The sequence below is a fragment of the Acinonyx jubatus genome, chromosome F2 (genome assembly GCF_027475565.1).
Source record: "Acinonyx jubatus isolate Ajub_Pintada_27869175 chromosome F2, VMU_Ajub_asm_v1.0, whole genome shotgun sequence".
NCBI classification, from domain to species: domain Eukaryota; kingdom Metazoa; phylum Chordata; class Mammalia; order Carnivora; family Felidae; genus Acinonyx; species Acinonyx jubatus.
The window spans coordinates 33,301,751-33,323,672 of NC_069394.1; the positions used below are offsets into that span (position 1 = coordinate 33,301,751).

The 21,922-nt window shown below is 39.4% G+C and overlaps 1 protein-coding gene across 50 annotated transcripts in view; it reads right to left on the reverse strand.

Annotated features, from left to right (window-relative positions):
* Positions 1 to 489: 489 nt before the first annotated feature.
* Positions 490 to 21,922, reverse strand: part of RIMS2 (regulating synaptic membrane exocytosis 2) — a 601,125-nt gene continuing 579,692 nt past the window's right edge. For all 50 annotated transcript variants that reach the window (XM_053208502.1, XM_027064049.2, XM_027064046.2 and 47 more), the window contains 5 exons: positions 11,225 to 11,366; positions 6,626 to 6,738; positions 5,958 to 6,059; positions 3,821 to 3,960; positions 490 to 3,394 (listed from right to left, as the gene is read on the reverse strand). In XM_053208502.1, the coding sequence (XP_053064477.1) occupies positions 3,176 to 3,394; positions 3,821 to 3,960; positions 5,958 to 6,059; positions 6,626 to 6,738; positions 11,225 to 11,366 (716 nt within the window). In that variant the 3' untranslated portion in view covers positions 490 to 3,175. The remainder of the gene's footprint in view (positions 3,395 to 3,820; positions 3,961 to 5,957; positions 6,060 to 6,625; positions 6,739 to 11,224; positions 11,367 to 21,922) is intronic.

The window sequence follows — 21,922 nt, forward strand, 5'->3', positions numbered from 1 at the left end:
AAAATGCACCACTCCCCTCACCCCCACAAAGCTGAACTGACACGGCTGGGTAAAGCCCCTGTCACTCTTCTCACCTTCACCCAAGGAATGGCAGATGGCCTCTTGTGATTCTTCAGGACTCTGCCATCCGTGGAGGTGACGCTGACTCCAGAAATCTCAGTTTACTCACAGACTCTGTGAGCTGCTGAGTCATTTAACCAGAAAGCACTTCAGTCTGGAACAACCACCTTTCCCCCACCATAGAATAACAATGTTTTGTTTGTTTTTTTTAAAGCAGCAACTTTTTAATGATGGGAGCAGAAATCCTTTGGCTCTTTGGAAACATGCTCTACTGAGGGCTATTTGCTAAGACCAGCAATCTGTTTCTGGCACGGAGAAGGAAAATAAAATTATTTTGTTGTCTTGAAATGATGCATGAGTTCAGGGAAAGCTGCACCACGCTTGGGGATGGGGAGAAGGGAAGCCAGAGAAAGCCGTGCATACAACGTCTGTAAAGAAAATGTTTTATTTAAAGTGTTAAATACCATCACCAGAATGAATTTGATTTACATTAGTTGGTGTTCATTACAGGACTAATCTGCCCTTTTTTTTTTTTTTTTCCCAACTGGAATTCCCTTTACTTTGAAAACATACTATGTACAGGGCAGCAATGGTCACTGGAATAGTGCTATTTACATGACTAAACCACAAGTCGAGGTGCAGACATGTGAAAATTAAAAAAAAAAAAAAATACACCAACTTTTAAATAAATACTGCATAATGACAAGTATGTACAAATATCCCATACAGTCATGTCCTTCTTATTAAAATTAGAAATAATTTATATAGGAATATGCACAAAAGATTATGTGACTGCATCTTAGTATCAGGAAAATGGTAAACGTTTATTCTACGGGAGAGTATAGACACTATAGGTCTATTAAATCAATTGCTGCTGGTACACAAGTGTCTAAATTATTTCCATAAAGTTTTATTCGTTCTTTTAACAACTTTACCTGGGTCCATCGTAGATCTCAGAATGTCAAGACACAGTCTCGGTGTATTTCATATTGCACCACATAAAGAGAAGGCATTTTTAGTGATACTCATTTTAACTTTTGCACCATATCAAGCATGATAGTTTTTAATGGTCAGCATGGAATTTAGAAAGGGAAAAAAAAAAAAAAAAAAAGAAGAAGAAGAAGAAAGCAATTTTTGTGCATGGCCTTAACTGGTATGTATGTGGATTTCAAAAGTTACTGTAAGAAATTGAAATCGACCTGTAAGAATGCATTATCAAAGTGTACATAAAGAAACAGAAAGTGTGGGTGGTTTGTTACATTAACCAGTGACTTCTCCTCTCAATAGGGAAACTTAAGAGAAATTCAACCTTGCAGCACCACCCAATGGTAATAACTGTCTGTAAAACCAAAGGCAGGGGTTTGACCTAGGGGATTTGTGGTGTAGACTTTTGGTGATGGCATGAAAGAACTATTAACAGGCAGAATGACTTTCTTTGAGTCACCTAAAAATTGGAGCTTTAAAATTATTTGTTGCATATTTATGTTTACTATATTTCTTTAGAAATATAATTTGTGAAAAATTGTATTTTACTACAGAAAAATGAATTAATAAACAGCCCCGTGTTTCAGGCTCCAAATTTTTAGCAGTGTTTCTATTCACATAGTAAATGGAAATTGGCTAAAGAAATTGCTTTAATTAATTAAAAAACAAAACCTAAGACCTTCTAGAAATAATACTTTAACCCCTGTATGAATAATGCTGGTGCTAAAAACAAATTTATTAGACATTACAATGGCCACATGATTGTAGGGTTTTCCTGTAAACTGAACTTTGAAGGTGAAAATAAAAGTACCATGCACTGTACAATGAATTGCAAAAGTTCAAATATCTTCTTTATCAAATACATGCTGACTTACTTTAATGTACTCCCAAGTCATGTTGCAAAATCCTTTTCAACATGCTTGAAATAAAGAAAGCTCTTAGTTTTTTTTTCCCCCCCTTGAGAAATTCATAAATTCAGAAGCATCTATAGCTCTGAATCAAACATGGGGTGTAAGGAGTATCAGGTCAAAAACTTGTAATCTTTTAGCATAATCACTCTGGTAGGGAGAAAGAAAACAAAAGATTAAAAGAGCGAAGAGGAAAAGTAAGACAGAGAAGAGGAAGAAAGATGCGAACAATTTGCACATATTGAACTTCATAAGATTTGTATATTTAACATGGAAATAAATTGAATATATTATGCTTATTTGTCACATAAAGAGAATTTTAAGTATCTTCTAGAAAGTATTCTCATTTGTAATGTCTGCCAAAACACAGACTATGATCAGTTTAAAGAATAAACATGGTGTCTCTTTGTACCACCCTGTTGCGTTCTCTCCCCTTTTTAAAACCATGCAATAGTGAAATTTACTTTTAAAAATAATATAAATTGTTGAAAATGGCTGATTTTTATTCTTTTTTTTTTTTTTTGCAAGTTGCAGCCCCAAGAAAATAATTTAAGTATTCAGCTAATCTGTGTCCATGCAAAAAAAGTTTAATTTCATTCAGTACAGTGTAGCCACAGAATTTTGTTTTTCAGAGTCCAACACATCGTGGCATTAGTGAATGGCGTGCCCGCTGGAGCTCTGAGTCTGCCACTGTTCACGCAGGACTGGCCGCTGCTGGTCACACTCCAGAGGAGGGCTGACGTCTGTCCCGGACCACTTCTTTGGTCTCTTGCTTTTCACCTGATGCTTCCTAGGACTTCACTCCTTGACCTGTAACATGGCTTAATGACTGTATAGCTCCATTTCTGTGGCGTAACAGGGCTTTGGGGTCAGAGAAATGAAGAAAAAGGAACGATAAAAATATAAAGGTGCCATTGAAAAGGGCTTTTGTTGCATGAAACTGACTGATTCTTTGAGATTAATCCATGGCTTCAGATTGGACCAAAACTCGAGTGTTATTGAACTCCAAACCTGATAGTTCTTCATAACTGCTCTTTCACCTGAGGGCCATCTTTAGGGCACAATGTGTGCAACTTCCTCTGAGAACACAGGATCGCTTTGTATCCCTAGAAACAGGCTCAGAAGACACAACATTAAGCATGCAGTGTTACCAGGGTTTGCGACCTGTGATTTTTTTTAATTTTTTTGTAACGCTGGTTGCTATGACAACAGTTTTACAGCTGCTATGAACGAGAGTAAGAAGGTCCGGTTGAACTTTCCAGAGATGATTGGGAAGCTCTTCTTGTCAGAGGGGCCAAGGTTGGATCTACTAGGGAGGAAGGAGGGAAAAGTTTGAACCATCCAATCACCATATTGGATAGCTCCAGTTCATCTAAAAGTATCTGGGCCACTCCCATAAAGGATTTGTGATCCATGCGGCCATAATCTCCCCAGACAATGATCTGTTGGCAAAATACAAAGGAGAGTAATGTCAGTATAATTATGTACGTGAAAACTGTAAACTAAAATACATTGAGTTACTGTGTGGATATCAAACGCTAAGTTAAAGAGTTGTATTTTAATTGCTGGGATAGTTGTTTTTAACTACTAGAACCCAAAGGTACATGAGGACAAGTGTACTCGAGTGTTACGATCATAAGCAGTCCAGGGAGATCGGAGTCTGTGTATGATGGGGCTTTGCAAGTCTCTAGTTCACTGTGAAAGAAACAACAGCATCTGTGGCTTTATAGCACCAACCACTGTTGGGACGCTTCCAAGAATTTCGAGTGTGGGCAACCGAAAAGAATGCAATAAGAAGATACGGGGGTGCAAGGTTTGACTCCATGAAAATACTTTCTTATGTAGGGGATAAACAATTCAGTAAATACCTGTAAAACCTTCCCTTGGGGACTTTCTTCAAAAGATAATAGCTGCTGGTAAAGGGGTTCCAGCGTTTTTCTTGCCACCTTTGTTTTCTTTTTGGCTATGCAGACTCCATTATCTAACAGATACACCTTTACATATGGTGCTTGAGAAAGAAAACATAGAGCGGAGCGATGAGCCATGGTTATGAAATACTCAACTTGCACGTGACATCTACAACAGCTTTACTTTAGGCTGAAAGAGCCAGCAATCAAAAGTCACCAGTCTTTCCACACTGTGTCAAAATCATTAGATAAAGAATAGGTGTTTGTTTGTTTATTTATTTATTATAAAACTGCCATTCAAGTAGTTTTAGGCAATATTAACTCAGAGGCTACTCTGAGTTGTTACTATTATACCATCAAGTGGTTACATAGATTTAAACACTGTATTAAATAAGGTGAACTGCTTCTAGTCCCTAACAATATTCAGGAGAGATGTCTTGTTCAGTCTTTCATCTGTCAGGACTTAAATCTAACTAAACGTGCTAGAAGCTATATATTGTTTTAGAAATAAATTATAATATAAATACTATAGTTTATATAATAATATAATATAAATTTTATAAATAAAAATCATTTATTATTCCAAGGGGTTTGTTTGTTTGTTTTTATTTTTTGGTTAATGTTTGTTTATTTTCGACAGAGAGAGACAGAGCATGAACAGGGGAGGGGCAGAGAGAGAGACACACACAGAATCTGAAGCAGGCACCAGGCTCTGAGCTGTCAGCACAGAGCCCGACGCGGGGCTGAACTCACGGACCATAAGATCATGACCTGAGCCGAAGTCTGACACAACCGACTGAGCCACCCAGATGCCCCAAAAGATTTATTTATTGATGGTGGTGTGGGTACAAGATAGCGGTGGGGCTTGATGTAATATGTTCACGTTAGCTGGGAAGACTCAACTAATTATGAATTCCATGGCTTGAGATGTGTCTGACTCTTCATAAAAGCATTTTCAGGGGCGCCTGGGTGGCTCAGTAGGTTGAGCGTCCAACTTCGGCTCAGGTCATGATCTCACGGTCTGTGAGTTCGAGCCCCACATCAGACTCTGTGCTGACAGCTCAGAGCCTGGAGCCTGCTTTGGATTCTGTTTGTCTGTCTGTCTGTCTGTCTGTCTCTCTCTGCCCCTCCCCTGCTCATTCTCTCTCTGTCTCTGTCTCTCTCTCTCTCTCTGTCAAAAATAAACATTTAAAAAATTTTTAAAAAATTATAAAAAATAAAAAAAATAAATAAAAGCATTTTCGTGCACGTACAAATTATGGTATTCTTTATAGCAGAGTGGGTTGACTAGCTCCAAGACTTTTATAAACACAATTGACTTAATCGCTCCTGCAAGGTTGTACAATAGGTAATACACATTATAATTTAGAATTTCTGGAAGGATAGGAAGGAAAGTCAAGAAATTCAAAATTACAGTTCAATCAGTGGAGGTGCTGAGGTGACAAACCCAGTTTCGGAATCTTTACTAATTGTTCTACATAACAGATCTCACATTCCGTACATCTCTGCACGATGTCTCTGGAGTCTGTGTCATTTTTCACGGCCCCAAGCACCTTAGATGATGACATTTCAGTATGAGATACGTGACGGCACAATAAAAACTGACAATGGTGCCTCTCTTTCTTTGTACAATACAGAAAGTAAAAGTTTTCTAATTAGAATGTCCTATATACAAAGGCTTTTGCTACTTTGGCAACCTGTATCTGTTTTTATTCTAATTTCAGGACTTTAAGAATTCCTAAGGAGAATTTTGAAGCTCCAGAGAAAGTAAAGAATAACACAAAATATCAGCTAATCAGAAAAAGAACTTCTTATGTACATGTTGTACAAAATAAATTATCTAAGTGTGGTAGTTTTTATTTTGCAATGGTTTCTACTACATATGTACTTATTTAACAACTTATATTAGCCCTACCAGACCACTCTAATTGAACGCTCACTTAGGATCAACACACAGACTAGTACAGATAACAGACTCCCTTATTACTAGTATCCTTAATTATCTGAAAAACAGGTTTTCAGCGTCTAATCAAAAACAAAGTCTCTGAATTGAAAAGCAATGGATTGCAAATAATAGAAGCATGTCTTCTTTTATTACCTGGCAGTGTCTTGGAACCTGGTTTTACAACAAGGCCACGAGCCCGAATGATTTCCACCTCCAATTGTCCCTTTTTGTCCATCATTCCTACCTGAATGTCACCTAATGGCATATGGGGAAGAAACAGACAGGCCTTAGTGTACAAATGCAGTAAGAAAAATGCTTGTGTCCAAAGACCTTGGTTTTAGATCATTCCGTCATTTCCCATATAGTTTCCAAAATTCAACTATATTTAAAAATGTATCAATGATATCTTACTTTGTTTTTTTATTTTCTATTTTTTAATGTTTATTTATTTTTGAGACAATGTGAGAGACAGAGGGCAAGCAGCGGAGGTGCAGACAGATGGAGACACAGAATCTGAAGTGGGTTCCAGGCTCTGAGCTGTCAGCCCAGAGCCCAACGCGGGCTCAAACTCACGAACTGTGAGATCATGACCTGAGCCGAAGTTGGATGCTTAACTGACTGAGCCACTCAGGTGCCCCGATATTATCTTACTTTAAAAAGCATATTTAAATGAAGTGGAAAAATTGGTTAAAAATTTTTATTGGTAAAATAAAAATACTTATTCCTGTTGACAATACTGTTCAAGACTCTATGAAATCAGAGAATGTACTTTTCAATAATCCAGAAGAGAATCAATAAAATCACAAGACAGAAATTCTTACCCATTGCAGGTGTAGCCAGAGTCTGACGCCCCACTAGCTGGGCAGGGCCAAGGCCATCCAGAAAATCACTGAATTGGCTATCGGAGGCCAGGCGGACGCCAGGGAAGATCAGACTAAAAGCAAAAGAACACATGAGATTAAACCCTCAACCCATTTATTCTCAGGCAGCTCGGGTTTCCCTCTTGCCCCCTTCTGTTACTGCCACTATTTTCCTACTTATATTAATTGGATCCCAACACCCAGATCCACCTCCCATGGCTCTTCCTTTCTTCTTCTGTAGCGGCCCATGTGTGTCACCAGAAGCACCTGTCACACTGGACTGCAGGCTGCTGTCTGTGTGTCTTTCTCTTCCTTGTCTAGAGGGCATGGACTGTGATTTCTAGCAGTAACACCGAGCACCTGCTGAGCACTTACTCCACAACAGGCATTGTTGTATTGAATCCTCTTAGCTACTAGGAGATCGATTTTAATATCTAACCTGTTTTATAGATGAAACTTCCAGATCATTCCCATCAGTACACGAACATATTGTTATTCTTCCACCTTAAAAAAAAAAAAATCTTCTACCTTAAAAAAAAATCCCTTTCAAAAAGAAGAAGAAGAAGAAGAAGAAGAAGAAGAAGAAGAAGAAGAAAAAGAAAGAGAAAAAAAGGGGCACTTGGGTGGCTCAGTCGGTTAAGCATCCAACTTTGGCTCAGGTCATGATCTCACAGTTTGTGAGTTCGGGCCCCACATCACGTGAGCTCAAGTCCCACTTCAGATGAGTTCGAGTCCCACTCTATGCTCTGCACTCCACTCTCTCTCTCTCTTTCTCCCTCTGCCCCTCACTCACTCATGCTTTCTCTCTCTCTCTCTCAAAAAAAATCCCTTTCCTCACTCCACTTATTCTGCTGCTACCTACCACCCCATTTCTCTACTCAAAACTCCTTGGGGGAGTTGACTCTATTGCTATCTTCAATTTCTTTTTTCTTGTTCTTTCTTGAAACTCTATTCAGTTTTTCCTTGCTCTCTTGCTTGCTTTATTTTTCTCCACTCTACCAAAATTTCTCTGACCAAGGTGACCTAAGGGCCACAGTGGTAAGCCCAATTGTTAGTACTTGTCTAATGTAACACATTAGCGTCATCTGGCACAATCAAGCCCTCCCTCTTCCTTGAAACATTTTGTCCACTTTGCTTCCCAGATCCTCTAGTCCTCTGATTTTCCCCTTTGGCCACTCTGCTTCAGTCTCCTTCACTGGTCTTACCATGAAATATTGGGAGCTCCATCCTTTGACTTATTTTTTTCTGCATGCCCCAATCGCCTTGGTAATCTCATGAAGTTTCATGGTTTTAAATGCTATCTATGCTGATATGGCCTAGATTGACATCTCCAGCTAGGACCACAGACATGCATTTGATCTGCGCTGTCTACAGATCTGCTTGGATGTCTAATAGACAACTGATACTTAATTTGTCCCAAACAAAAAGCCAAATTCTCTTCTTCTCAGGAGATTCTCATCTTTTATTTTTTTAATGTTTTTATTTGTTTTTGAGAGAGAGAGCACATGCATGTGTGAGCTGGGGAGGGGCAGACAGAGAGGGGGACAGAAGATGTGAAGCAGGCTCTGCACTGACAGACTGACAGCAGAAAGCCTGATATGGGACTTGAACTCACAAACCATGAAATCATTCCCTGAGCTGAAGCCTGAAGCTTAACGGACTGAGCCACCCAGGCACCCCTTAGGGAATACTCATCTTAAATAGCAAGTTCATTCTTTCAATTGCCCAGCTTGGGGTAAGTCTTTCCTTTTTGTTATGGACTGAGCTGTGCCCCCCCCCCACCCCCCACCCCCAACCAATGCATATGTTGGACCCTTAACCCTCAGTAAGACATAGTTGGAGACTGGGCCCTTAAAGAGGTAATTAAGGTTAAATGAGGTCATGAGGGCAGGGCCCTAATCTAATATGGCTGGTATCCATGTAAGAAGAAGTAGAATGGAGAAAAATAAAGCAAGCAAGAGAGCAAGGAAAAACTGAATAGAGTTTCAAGAGAGAACAAGAAAAAAGAAATTGAAGATAGCATTAGAGTCAACTCCTTATAAGACGAAGAGACATCAGGGGCACTCATCAGGTTAAACGTCTGACTCTTGATCGTGGCTCAGGTCATGATCTCGTGGTTCGTGGGTTCAAGCCCCACATCGAGCTTTGTGCTGACAGTACAAAGCCTGCTTAGGATTCTCTCTCTCCCTCTCTCTCTGTTCTTCCCCTGCCTGTACTTACTCTCTCTCTCCAAATAAGTAAATAAATAAAAACATTAAAAAGAAGGAGAAGAATAATAAGAAGAGACATCAGGGGTATGCATGCATAGAAGAAATACCATGTAAGCACATGCTGAGGAGGAGGCCATCTGCAAGTCAAGGAGAGAGGCCTCAGGAGAAACCAAACCTGATAACACCTTGACCTTGGACTTCTAGCCTCCAGAACTATAAGAAAATGAATTTCTGTTGTTTAAATTATCCAATCTTTGGTATTTTGTTAGGGCAGCCCTAGCAAACGAATACACCCCCTTTCTCTCATCACTTACATCAAATATATCAATTAACTCTTATTGGCTCTCCTGTCAAAATACATCCAGAATCTGTCCTCACTAATGATACCACTGTGGTCTAAGCCAATATTTTCTATCGTTGGTGTTACTGAACAGCCTTCGGAATGGTCTCTCTGTGGCCAAATTTACTTTCCACCTCCATGGCAATCAGAGTGATCTGTTAAAATGAAAGTCAGATGATATCAGGACTCTGCTCAAATCCTCTACTGGTTTGTAATCCCTCTCAGGGTAAGAGCAAAGTCCTCACAACGATATATAAAGACCATCTGAGCTGTCCACCCTGCCCCCACTGTCTTAATTCCTAGTCTGTTACTACTCCTGCCCTTAGTCTGCCGCGCTGTCCTTCCCACTGCTGATGCCAGGCGAATGCTGCCTCAGGGCCTCAGCACTGCTTCAGCCTGCAATGTTCTTCCCTCAAATATCCATATCCTTCAAATCTTTACTCAAATATGTCCTTTTCCCTGTCTACCTTACAAAAAACCTACGCTTACCCTCTGTCGTCTCTCTTCCTTTCTTTCTTCTCCTTAGCACTTACACTATCTAATCTACTATATGCTTTACTAATTTTCCATATATATATATACATTTTAACAACTTTGCTTATTTTTTGTGCATCTTATCTATTGACTGTAAATTTGGTGAGGGTAGGGTTTGTTTCTCGTTTTATTTTATTCTGTATCTCCAGCACCTAGAACCATGTCTGGAATATTGTAAGCACTTAATGAATACTTGTTAAGCTCAGTTAATTCAAACGAAACTGAGAAAAACTTGCCCAAGTTTCTACAGTACCAAGAAACAGATGAGAACTTAAGCCTAGGTGGTTCTAAAGCCCATGGTCTTAATGACTGATTTTGGCTCCCTTGTATGAATTATATCCCTTACTCAGCACAGTGCCTAGAGCACTGGAAGGCATGAAAATATTTATTGAATGAGTTTATGAGTCTTCATCCCATTTTCCCAATATTATATAAACAGCTGGGGCGCCAGAGGCCCCAGTCTGGATATTTTTGTGTCCCTAACAGTATCTATCACAGCACTCTGCAATGCACATTTTCCACTTCATTCTCCATCTAAGACTTCCTTGATGAATATCAAATCTATTTCTGCTGCCAGCCTTAATTCCCAATACAGTTAATCCAAATATTTTGATGTTTCTATAAGTATCCCATATAACCTTATTTAAAAAGGTATGGAGACCATACACATCTCTTGTATTTTATATGATCTTGCTACACAAACGTTCCCTGTGGCATATCATCGATAATCGGCCAGCAGCTCCTATGGTAACATGTCTGTGAACTGGCTACACGCATGTTGTCTGAACATCTGATGCTCCGTGGTGATGACAGAGTGGAGTCAGCAAACGCCACCTTCCTCTAGTGGTGTCCTTTAACACACCCATCTCTGGATCCGCAGTTGCTAATTATCATCAATTTGTCGGTGACAGGGCTACACAATCTTGACAAATGCTTTAAAAATATCTCAGATACAGCTGATTCAAGGAAAAGCTATATGCTAACTACATAAAGGAGAGGCTCACCAGCTTACTTTGTGGCGTTACATCGGTCTGAACTGCTTGTTACTTCGTGGAACTAAGTTATGTATCCAGCGTTCTATAATTTTTAGTAATAAGAGCCAAGATTTTAAAAATTAGCATTGCTCATGTGGTGTGGCACGAGGGCTTATTCTGTCTTATTCCTTCTCCATATTATGTCAAGCGAGGGCAAACTTTCATGTGCCTGTGTTGTGACAGTCACATTTTAGCGTCTCGCTGTTAAAGCAAGACACTTTGTCCCCAAACCTATCTCCTTTGATATAAAAAGCCACATGGGTCATATTTCTCAGTGGCAGGTGAACAAAAAAGAAGTCCTCCTCACAGCAAATCAGCCAGGAACGTGAACGTGGCGCTGTGGAGTGTGTGCGTTAGCTTCTGGGAAAGGGCAGAGAGTGAGACAGAAGATGGTCTCAGGCAAAGGCAAGGAAGAGACGCGCGTCACGCTGGCCTCACTCACTTTCCTTCTGAGCTATAGCTGTTCATGCTGCCGTCCGTAGATTCTCGGCTCGCCTGCCGAGTCATCCAGTTCCTCATTTCCACAGCCAGGCCCGTCTCTGTACTTCGCTGGACGGTGCTCCGGAGCTTTTTACCGCCGGCTTCTGCACAGACAGAAGACAAGAGACATGACAGTTGTGCCACCACCATCTGGTAGCAAATCATAAGCAGCCAACGTGGTGAAGGTCCTCAGGTGGAAAGAACTGCGTAAAACACAAAGTGCTCTCATTAAGGCGACAGAGAAAAAAGGTATTTGAAACAGTGTCTGGTTGAGTGGGATGAAGGTATTCTAAAAAGTCTTCAAGAAGCACAAAATACTGCCACTAAAAAAATACTGTTGTTTTGTTTCCATCTAAAGCAGTGTTCAAATCAGTAACAAGAGGAACATAAAGTTTCAACCTAAGGAAAACAAAATAAGCTTTGTTTTCATCTGTAGTATTTAAAGGCAAGGTTGACTTACACCTGTCTTTTTTTTTTCCCTTTCCTTTCTTTTGATCATAGTGAAAAGATTAGGGCTTGACTTTATTTCCAAAGAATAGGTCATGGGTTAACCTCAATTCCAGCCTCCACTTTCATACAAAAACCTGATTTCGTAGAATGATCGATAGTAGAGGGCAAAGAAAGCCAAATAAGGGAGACAGCCTCTCTGATATAGTTTCCCATCTGTTGGTAACTTTCAGAGACTCTCAAAGGGAACACAACCCCCCCCCCCTCCCCAGTAATACCAGCTGAAAAGAGCTTTCTAATTTGGAGTCATGGGTAGTCATGTCCTCAGGCATCTTCAACAGCTTGAATATGAGACTTACTTAGAGCGGCCAATTGGAAGACCAAACAGGAAACTGAGTCAGGGGCCTCAGATGTGACAGAGTGTGCTAGTGATTTGGAGAGGTCAGGGAGGAAGGAGCTTCACAGACAGAGTGGGATTTTAGCTGGGCTTGAGAGACGGGCACACTGGGACCTAAGAGGCAAGAAGGAAGTGTTTGGGGCCAAGGGAAGGGCATGGACAAAGGCATGAAGAAAGGGATGACCATGGGCAGTTAAGGGATGGCACAAATAACCAAAGCATATTGAAGACCAGTGGTAGGAATGTGTAGTGGAGAGGTTACCAAAGGTGGGGCAACAGGGTGACGGTCCAAACTATTTGTATTAATTTATTTCTTGTCGGAACTAAATATATGTCTACACTGACCATGCATACCATTAGATTTTGGGGGACGATAAGCTCTTTTAGCGCCTCTATTATAATTTCATTTTAGATCGATAAACATTTGCTGATATTGACTGTAACTTCTTGAAATTTCTCTCACCACGCCTCTTAGAATATTTGCTCACCATTTTGAAACACTGCTTTCAACTTCACCTATTCTCCACTTTCAATCTTAATGTAAATCAAAATGCTCTAAAAAGTTTATATCACATATCAACTATGACCGATCTACAACTCAGTTCCGTAATCCAAGGCTGATGTTTTAGAAAATCGATGGTAAACATGTTGTACTGATATGAACTATGAGACATTCTAAAGCATCCCTTCTTACTGATGAGGGAAGTCTCTTCTTTACAAAGACATGTTAGTTAATAAATATAAAAGGACTGATAAAAATTTTACATGACCAATTTGCAACCTCCAAAGCAATAAATGATTCAGATAAAGCACATCAATGGATGCTAACAGCATTAGATGAAAGGATATTCGCATTAGCGCCCCCACCCAAAATCATTTCATAGTTTAGTTCTACTTGTGAAAGGTAAACACGTACTTTAAAACTGGGAAACCAGACATGTATCACCATCCTAATTAAGTGATCAAACTTAGTAGCGCTCATAGTGGGACAATCATAATGTACCTCCTGATATAACATACCTAGTACCTCGTACCACCTATCGAGTTATTCCAGACAAAAATACACAACCTGTTTCTAATCAGGTCTTTGGAACCAATTTATAGCTTTCAAAAACACAAAGGATAGGGTAAAAGATAAATGATACAATAAAAAAAAAATTAGACAAACCCAGAACATGGGGTTTTGTTCAAGAGAATTGGCTTAGTCTCTTTAAAAAGTTAGTATCGTGGGGGAAAAAAAAGTTAAATCATTAAAATAAACAAACTAACAAGGTCAGGGAATTGGTCCAGATTTTAAAATATCACAGAGATATAACCATTAAATGCTATGAGTATATTTTGACTTCTTTTTGGGAAAAAATAAAACAAGAAATACTAAAAGCAAAACATTCTAAAAGCAATTTAAGGACAAATAGGGAAAATCTGAACATGAATTGGATATTAGACAGGATAGGAAAATAGTTAATTTTCCTAGTAATAATGGCATGTATTACAAAAATTTCCTTATCATTATAGACATATGAGGAAGTATTTAGACCTGAAATGTTCTGTCTGAAACTTGCTTTCAAATAGTAGAGCAAAAATGCACATATCCACAAAAAAGGGAAAATGTTTTTTAAAAAAGAGTAGGGATGAGGAAGAGACTCTTGGTACTCATACATTTAATATTTATGACCATTTGACAATGATCCCCAAATGGCTACACCTAAAAGTCATACAATTCTGTCCAGGGGTGAACTGGAGTCACGGAAGGTGCCAGGCTGTTGTTCAAGAGCCCAGCCAAGGGCTAGGATCCTGGCCTCTCCGTGTGGCATCCGTAAGATATATCACCTCCAAGTGAGACGTACCCCTTCAGTGAAGCTGGAAACGTGGAATGAGGATATGTACAGGTACACGACTTTCAAAGGAAATGAGATTCCTACAGGACACACAGCCTTTTGATATCGGTCTCCACCACAATAAGAGTAACTTGAAAACCTGCTATTACAGGTTGATGAGGACCAGCGACCATTTGTCAAAGAACAATACAATGAGAGTGTGATCCTCATGTTTACAGACTGCTTTTTACCTGCATTCTCTGTAGAACAACTCTAACAGTCCCCATTTTACAGACACAGCGTCCATGGGCCCTGGCAGCTTACACAAGGTGACAGAACTAAAGTTTATACACAGTTCCCTGACTCCCGATTCTCTGCTTTTTGCTGATTTGTTATCAGAATACAGCCAATGGGTAGCCTGCATGGAAGGCCCTGTTAGAAGCAGCTGGTGAGGTGGAAAGAGTGGGGCACGCTCAAGGGGTCAGGCCCTGGGGTCAGACTGGTTCTCTTTGAACCCCCACCTAAGCACATACAAGCTGGGTGACATCGAGCGAGTTACTTACTCCCTCTGACTCAGTTTTCTCAACCTGTCTAATGGCAGAGACAATAACGCCTACCTCATAGGATTTTTGTGAAAATAAGAAAAATAATACATTTAAAGTGCTTAGGAAAGTGCTTGACACACGGAAAATCTTCAATTAATGGTGCTGTCGTTACTACGACTACCAGGTAGGGAATCAGAAAACATGTTTTCTAGGCCAATCTCTACCACTAACTAGCTGACTCTGTGGTTTTCTCTGAGTCATGTTCCCTGAGTCTCTGGTCCCTCATTTATGAAAATGGCAAGGAATGGGGGCAGGGGTGACAGATTATCTCTGCTCTCTTTTAGCTATAAAGTCTATGAGTTTGTGTCATTAGTCTATGACCAAGAGCATGATTAACAGCATACATTAAGGAGATACTGCGACTTATTGTCATCTGATGGAATCAAAGAATTCTATGCAATACACTGAGCGTTTGTAATAGCTCTTTATGTCTGATACACAATAGACTTATTTAAAAAGTAAATGTATTTTTCAGTATTACAAATCCTTTGCATCACATTCACAATAAAAGTAATTTAGCCTAAATACGATTGATCACGGTGATTCACATTTAATGCTCCAAAAGCTTTGTCATGTCAGCCAACCTAAAAACTGAATCTGGATAACAGAGGATTTGGTGTCTACATGAAGTCAGTGTAGTAGCCAGAACTCTAAGATGGACCCATGATTATGTTACTTTATACAGCAAAATGGACTTTGCAGATGTAATTAAGGTTACTAATCAGTTGATGTAAAGATAAGGAGATTAGGGGCGCCTGAGTGGCTCAGTTGGTTAAGCATGTGACTTCCGCTCAGGTCATGATCTCGCGGTCTGTGAGTTCAAGCCCTGTGTCGGGCTCTGTGCTGACAGTTCGGAGCCTGGAGACTGCTTCCGATTCTGTGTCTCCCTCTTCTCTCTGCCCCTCCCCAGACAGTTCACACTCTGTCTCTGTCTCTCTCAAAAATAAATAAACATTACAAAGAATTAAAAAAAAAAAAGATAGGGAAATTATCTGAGTGGGCCTAACACACCCACATGAACCTTTTTAAAAGCAGAGTGCTTTCTTTGGCTAATTTCAGAAGAGTCAGCAAGAGATCTGAAACACGAAGGATTCAGTGCACCTTTTTGGTTCAAGATGGAGGGGATCGTGTGGAAAGAACCTGTGAGCAGCCTCCACCTGCTGTGAGGCAGCAAGAACACCAAGACCTCGGCCTACAACTGCAAGGAACTGGATTTGGCCAACAACTTGAATGTCTCCGAAAGCGGTTTTCCCCTAGAGCCTCCAGACAATAACTCAGCACAGCCAACACCTGACTTCAGCCATGTGATATCCTTTTTTTTTTTAAATTTTTTTTAACGTTTATTTACTTTTGAGACAGAGAGAAAGAGCATGAACGGGGGAGGGTCAGAGAGAGGGAGACACAGAATCTGAAGCAGGCTCCAGACTCCGAGCTCTCAGCACAGAGCCCGACGCGGGGCTCGAACTCACGGACCGCGAGATCGTGACCTGAGCCGAAGTCGGCCGCTTAACTGACTGAGCCACCCAGGCGCCCCAGCCATGTGATATCCTAAGCAGAAAACCCAGCCATGTCATTCCAGATGTGTGGCTTACAGAACTAATGAACTGACAAATGAACTACTTAATTAATGAATTAACTAATTAATTAACTAATACATGAGTGTTGTGTTAAGCTGTTAAATTTGTGAAAACTGTTAGGCAGCAATAGGTGATTTTTTAGATACGTTTTCTTCTAACTGGCAAGCTCTATAAAAATTACCTATTGTGACCATAGGAGTGGACCAACTGAAATTATGCATAGGAACTCAACAGCCATGATTAAAAAATGTTTTTAAAGGTATACATACGTGTGTGTGTATATACACATTACATACATATACATATATACATATAAGATATGCGCCTATGTTTGGATGTTTAAAAATACTCAGATAGTAGGGGTGCCTGGGTGGCTCAGTCGGTTAAGCGTCCGACTTCGGCTCAGGTCACGATCTCATGGTCCGTGAGTTCGAGCCCCGCGTCGGGCTCTGTGCTGACCGCTCAGAGCTTGGAGCCTGTTTCAGATTCTGTGTCTCCCTCTCTCTCTGACCCTCCCCCATTCATGCTCTTTCTCTGTCTCAAAAATAAATAAATGTTTAAAAAAAAAAAAAAACTCAGATAGCAAACTATAGGACTAAGGCCCAGATTATATTGGGGTAGAGCCCTTAAAACCACTCTGGTAGGTATTTTGAACCATAGTGCATTTGCAGAAGATGCCTGCAGGTAAAAACCAAGTTCTTGAATTGCCAAACATCACAGGCAGAAAGCCGAACACAGGAGGTGTCCTTGTTATTCTGTTCTGCTTAGTCTGATGACTCATTCACTTGGCACCCTGTGTATTCAAAGAAAGCCACTTGATTAAATAAACAACAAAGGGTCAGTTTCCCCTAATAATATCTGAAAACCCTTTGAGTGACTAAAGGTCCCCCCTGCTACTGATTTGGAAACTTTCCTAAGCCCCCAGATGGGCTCAAAATGAAACGCCGAACTTAGTGTTATGGGGGCTTCTGTCCAAATCTTGTGTCCACAGAACCCATTCCTGCTTCCTAGCCCTTGGAAGGTCTCGTCTCCTGTTTGCAGGCAGGGTTACTGTAGAGTCAGGATTCTCCTGACAATTAGTGTGGGAAACGATTTATAGAAACAGGTGGGAGAGGTTGGTAGATTCTAAAAGCTGACTTTAATTTTAGTTTTGGCCACAATTTATGTGCGTTAATAAGGCACTGATTTTGCATTTTATTAAACATTACCATTTCCCAGAGTGAGTATAATTTAGGGAAGCCATTTGCATCACATTTAGAGAATATAAAAATGCATTAAAAATCAGAATTTCTAAAATTATCGATTCATAGAATTTCAGAAGCTGTCTCAGGGATCCAGTGTACCTTTGTGGTTTATGTACCCCTTTATTGTAGCGATAAGAAAACGGAGGTCCAGAGTGGCTAGTTTCCCTTTAGTAGAAGATTTTCAAATAGAACTTTATTCCACCTAACCCCTCCAACTCCTCCAACTTTCAAGTTTAAGAATTAACTCCAGCACTCCCTCCCACCTCTATGGTGGCCCCTGTGGACATAACTTCCCATCTGCAGATTATATATCAAGACATGAAGGAGGTAGACTTATTTACCTGTTTGACTTGCAGGACTTCCAATTCTGGGATACTCATAAGTAGTACTATAATTGCATATAAAAGCTGTGTACTTATGTGTGTCAGGGCTTCTTACTATAATACATGCAATTCAAACCTCTGAAAATCTCAACAAAACAGGCGCAAATATCTGATCATTTCTTCTGAGCTAACCCAGGATCTGCATCAACAATCAAAATAATAGAAATTAACAGAAAGTAGCAGTTGATTTCTAAGATTGCTTCAGAGTTTGCCACAAATCCGTTTGTTCCAACAGCTTTGTCGTAACTATCACGACAGTTGTGGAGTCAATAGCTACAATACAGTGAGCGACAAACAGGAGTCACAATTACGATAGACATTAGGTCTGTTTGAATATATTCACCTTCCCCCCCCCACCTCTGAAGTTAGGTGTGGTCATGTGACTTGCTGAGCCCAGTGAGATGTGGGCAAAACTGGCCCTTGTAACTTCAGGGCAGAAGCTTCAACAGCTGAAGCGAGAGTCACCATGTCCCCCCTCTTCTATGTGGAAGCAGATAGCAACAGGCACCTCCACTGACCTGGGTCCCTGAGCACAGCCACAAGTATGGCACTCAATGGACATGCAGAAGGAGTGAGACATGAGTTCTTTGAGTTAAGCCACTGATAATTCTGAGTCATTTGTTATCACAGCATAACCTAACTAATTCTAGGAGATACACAAACACTAGCCATAACACAGTATTCCATTCTCTTGAAACTAATGGGTTCTAAGTTTTGTAATTTTTTCCTTTTTTCAGCATCATTTAAATATTTATCACTTTGAATACAGTCCTCTTAATTAAAACTCTGCATTTGGTATTTTTTTTATAACTGCTTTCATCGCTTTTATCTTATTAGTATGCCGAAAGAAATTTTAATCATTGTTCTTAAACTTCAGATTCATATTTTAAAAACATTAATATAATTTTTAATAAACTTCTAATTTTAGAATAGCTTTAGATTTACAGGAAAATTGGTACAATGGTACAGAAAATTCCAGTATACTCCACACCTGTTTTTCCCTATTATTAACATCTTACATGGCTATGGTACATTTGTCATAATTAATGAACTAATACTGATACATGGCTATTGACTAAAATCTATGCTTTACTGAGATCCCCTTGGTTTTTAATCTAAATTTTTTCTTCTAATCCATGTCACATTATATTTTGTCATCGTATCTCCTTAGTCTCCTCATAGAGACAGATTTTTTGATGTCTCTAATTTCGGACATCCTTTTTCACCCGTAACTCGTTTTAGTTTGCTCTTTGCATGTGAAATTAATATGCAGTACTAGAATTCACCATAGTATAAATATACCATTAATGAAACCACTTATTTTTATTTAAAAAACAATAAATAAGTTGAAAATGCTCATCTATAGGAAAATAGAAAAATATTTCATGCCATAAGTAAATAATAATAAGTGTATGAAAATTATCAATACTAAATTAATTTATACCATATGGCATAATGTAAAGGGACTAAGTTAATATACATATTTTTAAATAGTTTATTTAAAAAGCTCAGCTGTCTTTCAGATAAGAATTAAATTAAAATCAGTATTCCCAGGGTGCCCAGGTGGCTCAGTCAGTTAAGTGTCTGACTTCAGCTCAGGTCATGATCTCACGGTTGGTGAGTTTGAGCCCCGCGTCGGGCTCTGTGCTGACACAGCTCAAAGCCTGGAGCCTGCTTTGGATTCTGTGTCGCCCTCTCTCTCTGCCCCTCCCTTGCTGGTGCGCTCGCGCGCTCTCTCTCTCTCTCTCTCTCTCTCAAAAATAAATAAAAACATTAAAAAAAATTACTATTCCTGATGTAATGATTCAGGCAAGGATCAGTACTGGATGTTAAAATCATTTGATGAGGGACACCCGACTAGGTTAGTCAGTTAAGCATCCAACTTGGCTCAGGTCACGATCTCACAGTCTGTGAGTTGAGCCCGGCATTGGGCTCTATGCTGACAGCCCAGAGCCTGGAGCCTGCTTCAGATTCTGTGTGTGTGTGTGTGTCTCTCTCTCTGACCCTCCCTTACACTTTGTTTCCCTCTCTCTCTCTAAAAGAAATAAACATTTAAAAAATTAAAAAATAAGTAAAATCATTTGATAAAGGTTTTGGGGAAATAGGATATTCACATGGCACCAAAGTATTACCTCAGAGATTATTTAGTAATTATAAAGGGAAAAACATCTCCTCCTCCCTAGAAGGAAAGTGGCAGTCATCTCTAAACCAAGTGATCAAAATGAGCATACACCTAAGAGTGAGAAAACTTATGTGTCTACTGATGGATGTATAAAGTTTATATCACCTGTGACATTTATTTATTTTATTTTATTTAAAAAATTTTTTAAAGTTTTTATTTACTTATTTTGAGTGAGAGAGAGAGAGAGAGAGAGAGAGAGAGTGAGAGCACGAGTGGGGGGTGCAGAGAGAGAGGGAGAGGGAGAGAATCCCAAGCAGGTTCTGCACTGTCAGTGCGGAGCCCCCTGTGGGGCTCAAACTCATGAACTGTGAGATCATGACCTGAGCCAAAACCAAGAGTCGAGTGCTTAACTGACTTGAGCCTGAGCCACCCAGGCGCCCCCTCACCTGTGACATTTAAACTGAAACTAACCATGTCTCTAGATCTAATGTCCAGTTAACAGGGAAGACGGAATAGAGATAACAATCAAACAAATCCAGATTGTTAGATATTCTTTAAGACAACTTTGTCTGGATTCTTCAGTAGTTAGTATCATGGAAAAAAAACAACAACAGGTAAAAGTTCTGTTTAAGATTCTACCTAACAATCAAATGCAATGAATGAGCCTTGACTAGATCCCGCATTGAGTAAAAAATATAACAAAAAGCCATAAAATGCAATTTGGGGATAACTGAAAAAACTGCATTAGGAAGAGACATTAGATGATAGAGATTTTTTGTTAATTTTATTGTTTATGTAGTTTTTTTAAATTAGGAGCTACATGCTTATCTTATCTTGCTCTCAAATACTCAGCAAAAATGCATACTGTGTGTGCATGAGAGAGAGAGAAAAGGAAGCAGGGAAGAGACCGGAAGATAAAGTCAAAGAAAAATTGGTCAATCATTCACTTTACTACGCTCTTTTTGAATGTTTAAAATATTTCACAATAAAAGTTGGGAAAAATTCAATTACTAAATTCACATCAAAGGAAGGAAAGAAAGAGCTATTGTGTCTTGACTTACTTGTATGTGGAGATGTTTGGATATAAAATCTACCTGCTTCTAGTCCTCATAAGAGTGTTACCTGGTGGTTATTCTCACTATCATTTTCTTTTTGAGGAAACTGCCTAAGTTACACAGCTAGCAAGTGACACATGTTACACTTGAACCCAAACCCTAGCAATGTCAAAGCCTATGCTTATTTCTCAAAGCAGCCTGCCTTCCATCTTATTTAGTATTTTGGACACTAATTTCTGATTCCACAGTAACCAGTGACTTGAAACCTCATCTCATGTTCTCACTGCATGTCCAAATTAACTTAAAATAAACTGTTTTATGAACATTGTTGAGATTCAGACCAATTCATGCTTTGTTGTTTTATTATGAAAAATGGGAAAATGTTAATTTAATGCTAAATTCTGACTTCATGAACGTGACGGCAAAAAAACCAAAAAAAACCAAAGAAACAAAAAGAAAAAAACAAAAACCGAACAACAGACTCTTAGCTATAGAGAACACACTGATGGTTACCAGAGGGGAGGTGGGTGGGGGTGATGGGGATTAAAGAGTACACTTAGGACGAGCATTGAGTCATGCATAGAACTGTTGGATCACTACATTGTGCACTTGAAACTAATATAACACTCACTCTGTGCTAACCATACTGGAATCAAAATTAAGAACTTTAAAAAATTACCATAAAGATGAAAAAAAAGGATATTTATGATAAAATTCAAACAAATGTGTCAGAAATAGCTATTCCTTATTATATACATTTGCATTTCTATCTCTCAACGTGTCACTTTGGATCTATCCATAGCAAAAAGTGGAGATTTCATCAAATGATGCCACAGCAAATAGTATTAAATATAGAGTGAAAAATTATGGATTTGTGAAGTTAAAAAGGACCTTGACTCTTTTGTGTCTTGATCCTCATCTGTAAAACAAAGGGGCTATTATAAGAACAAAAAACTGCAGACCAGTATCTCCCAGGAAAACAGCCTCAAAACCTTCAACAAAATATTAGCAAG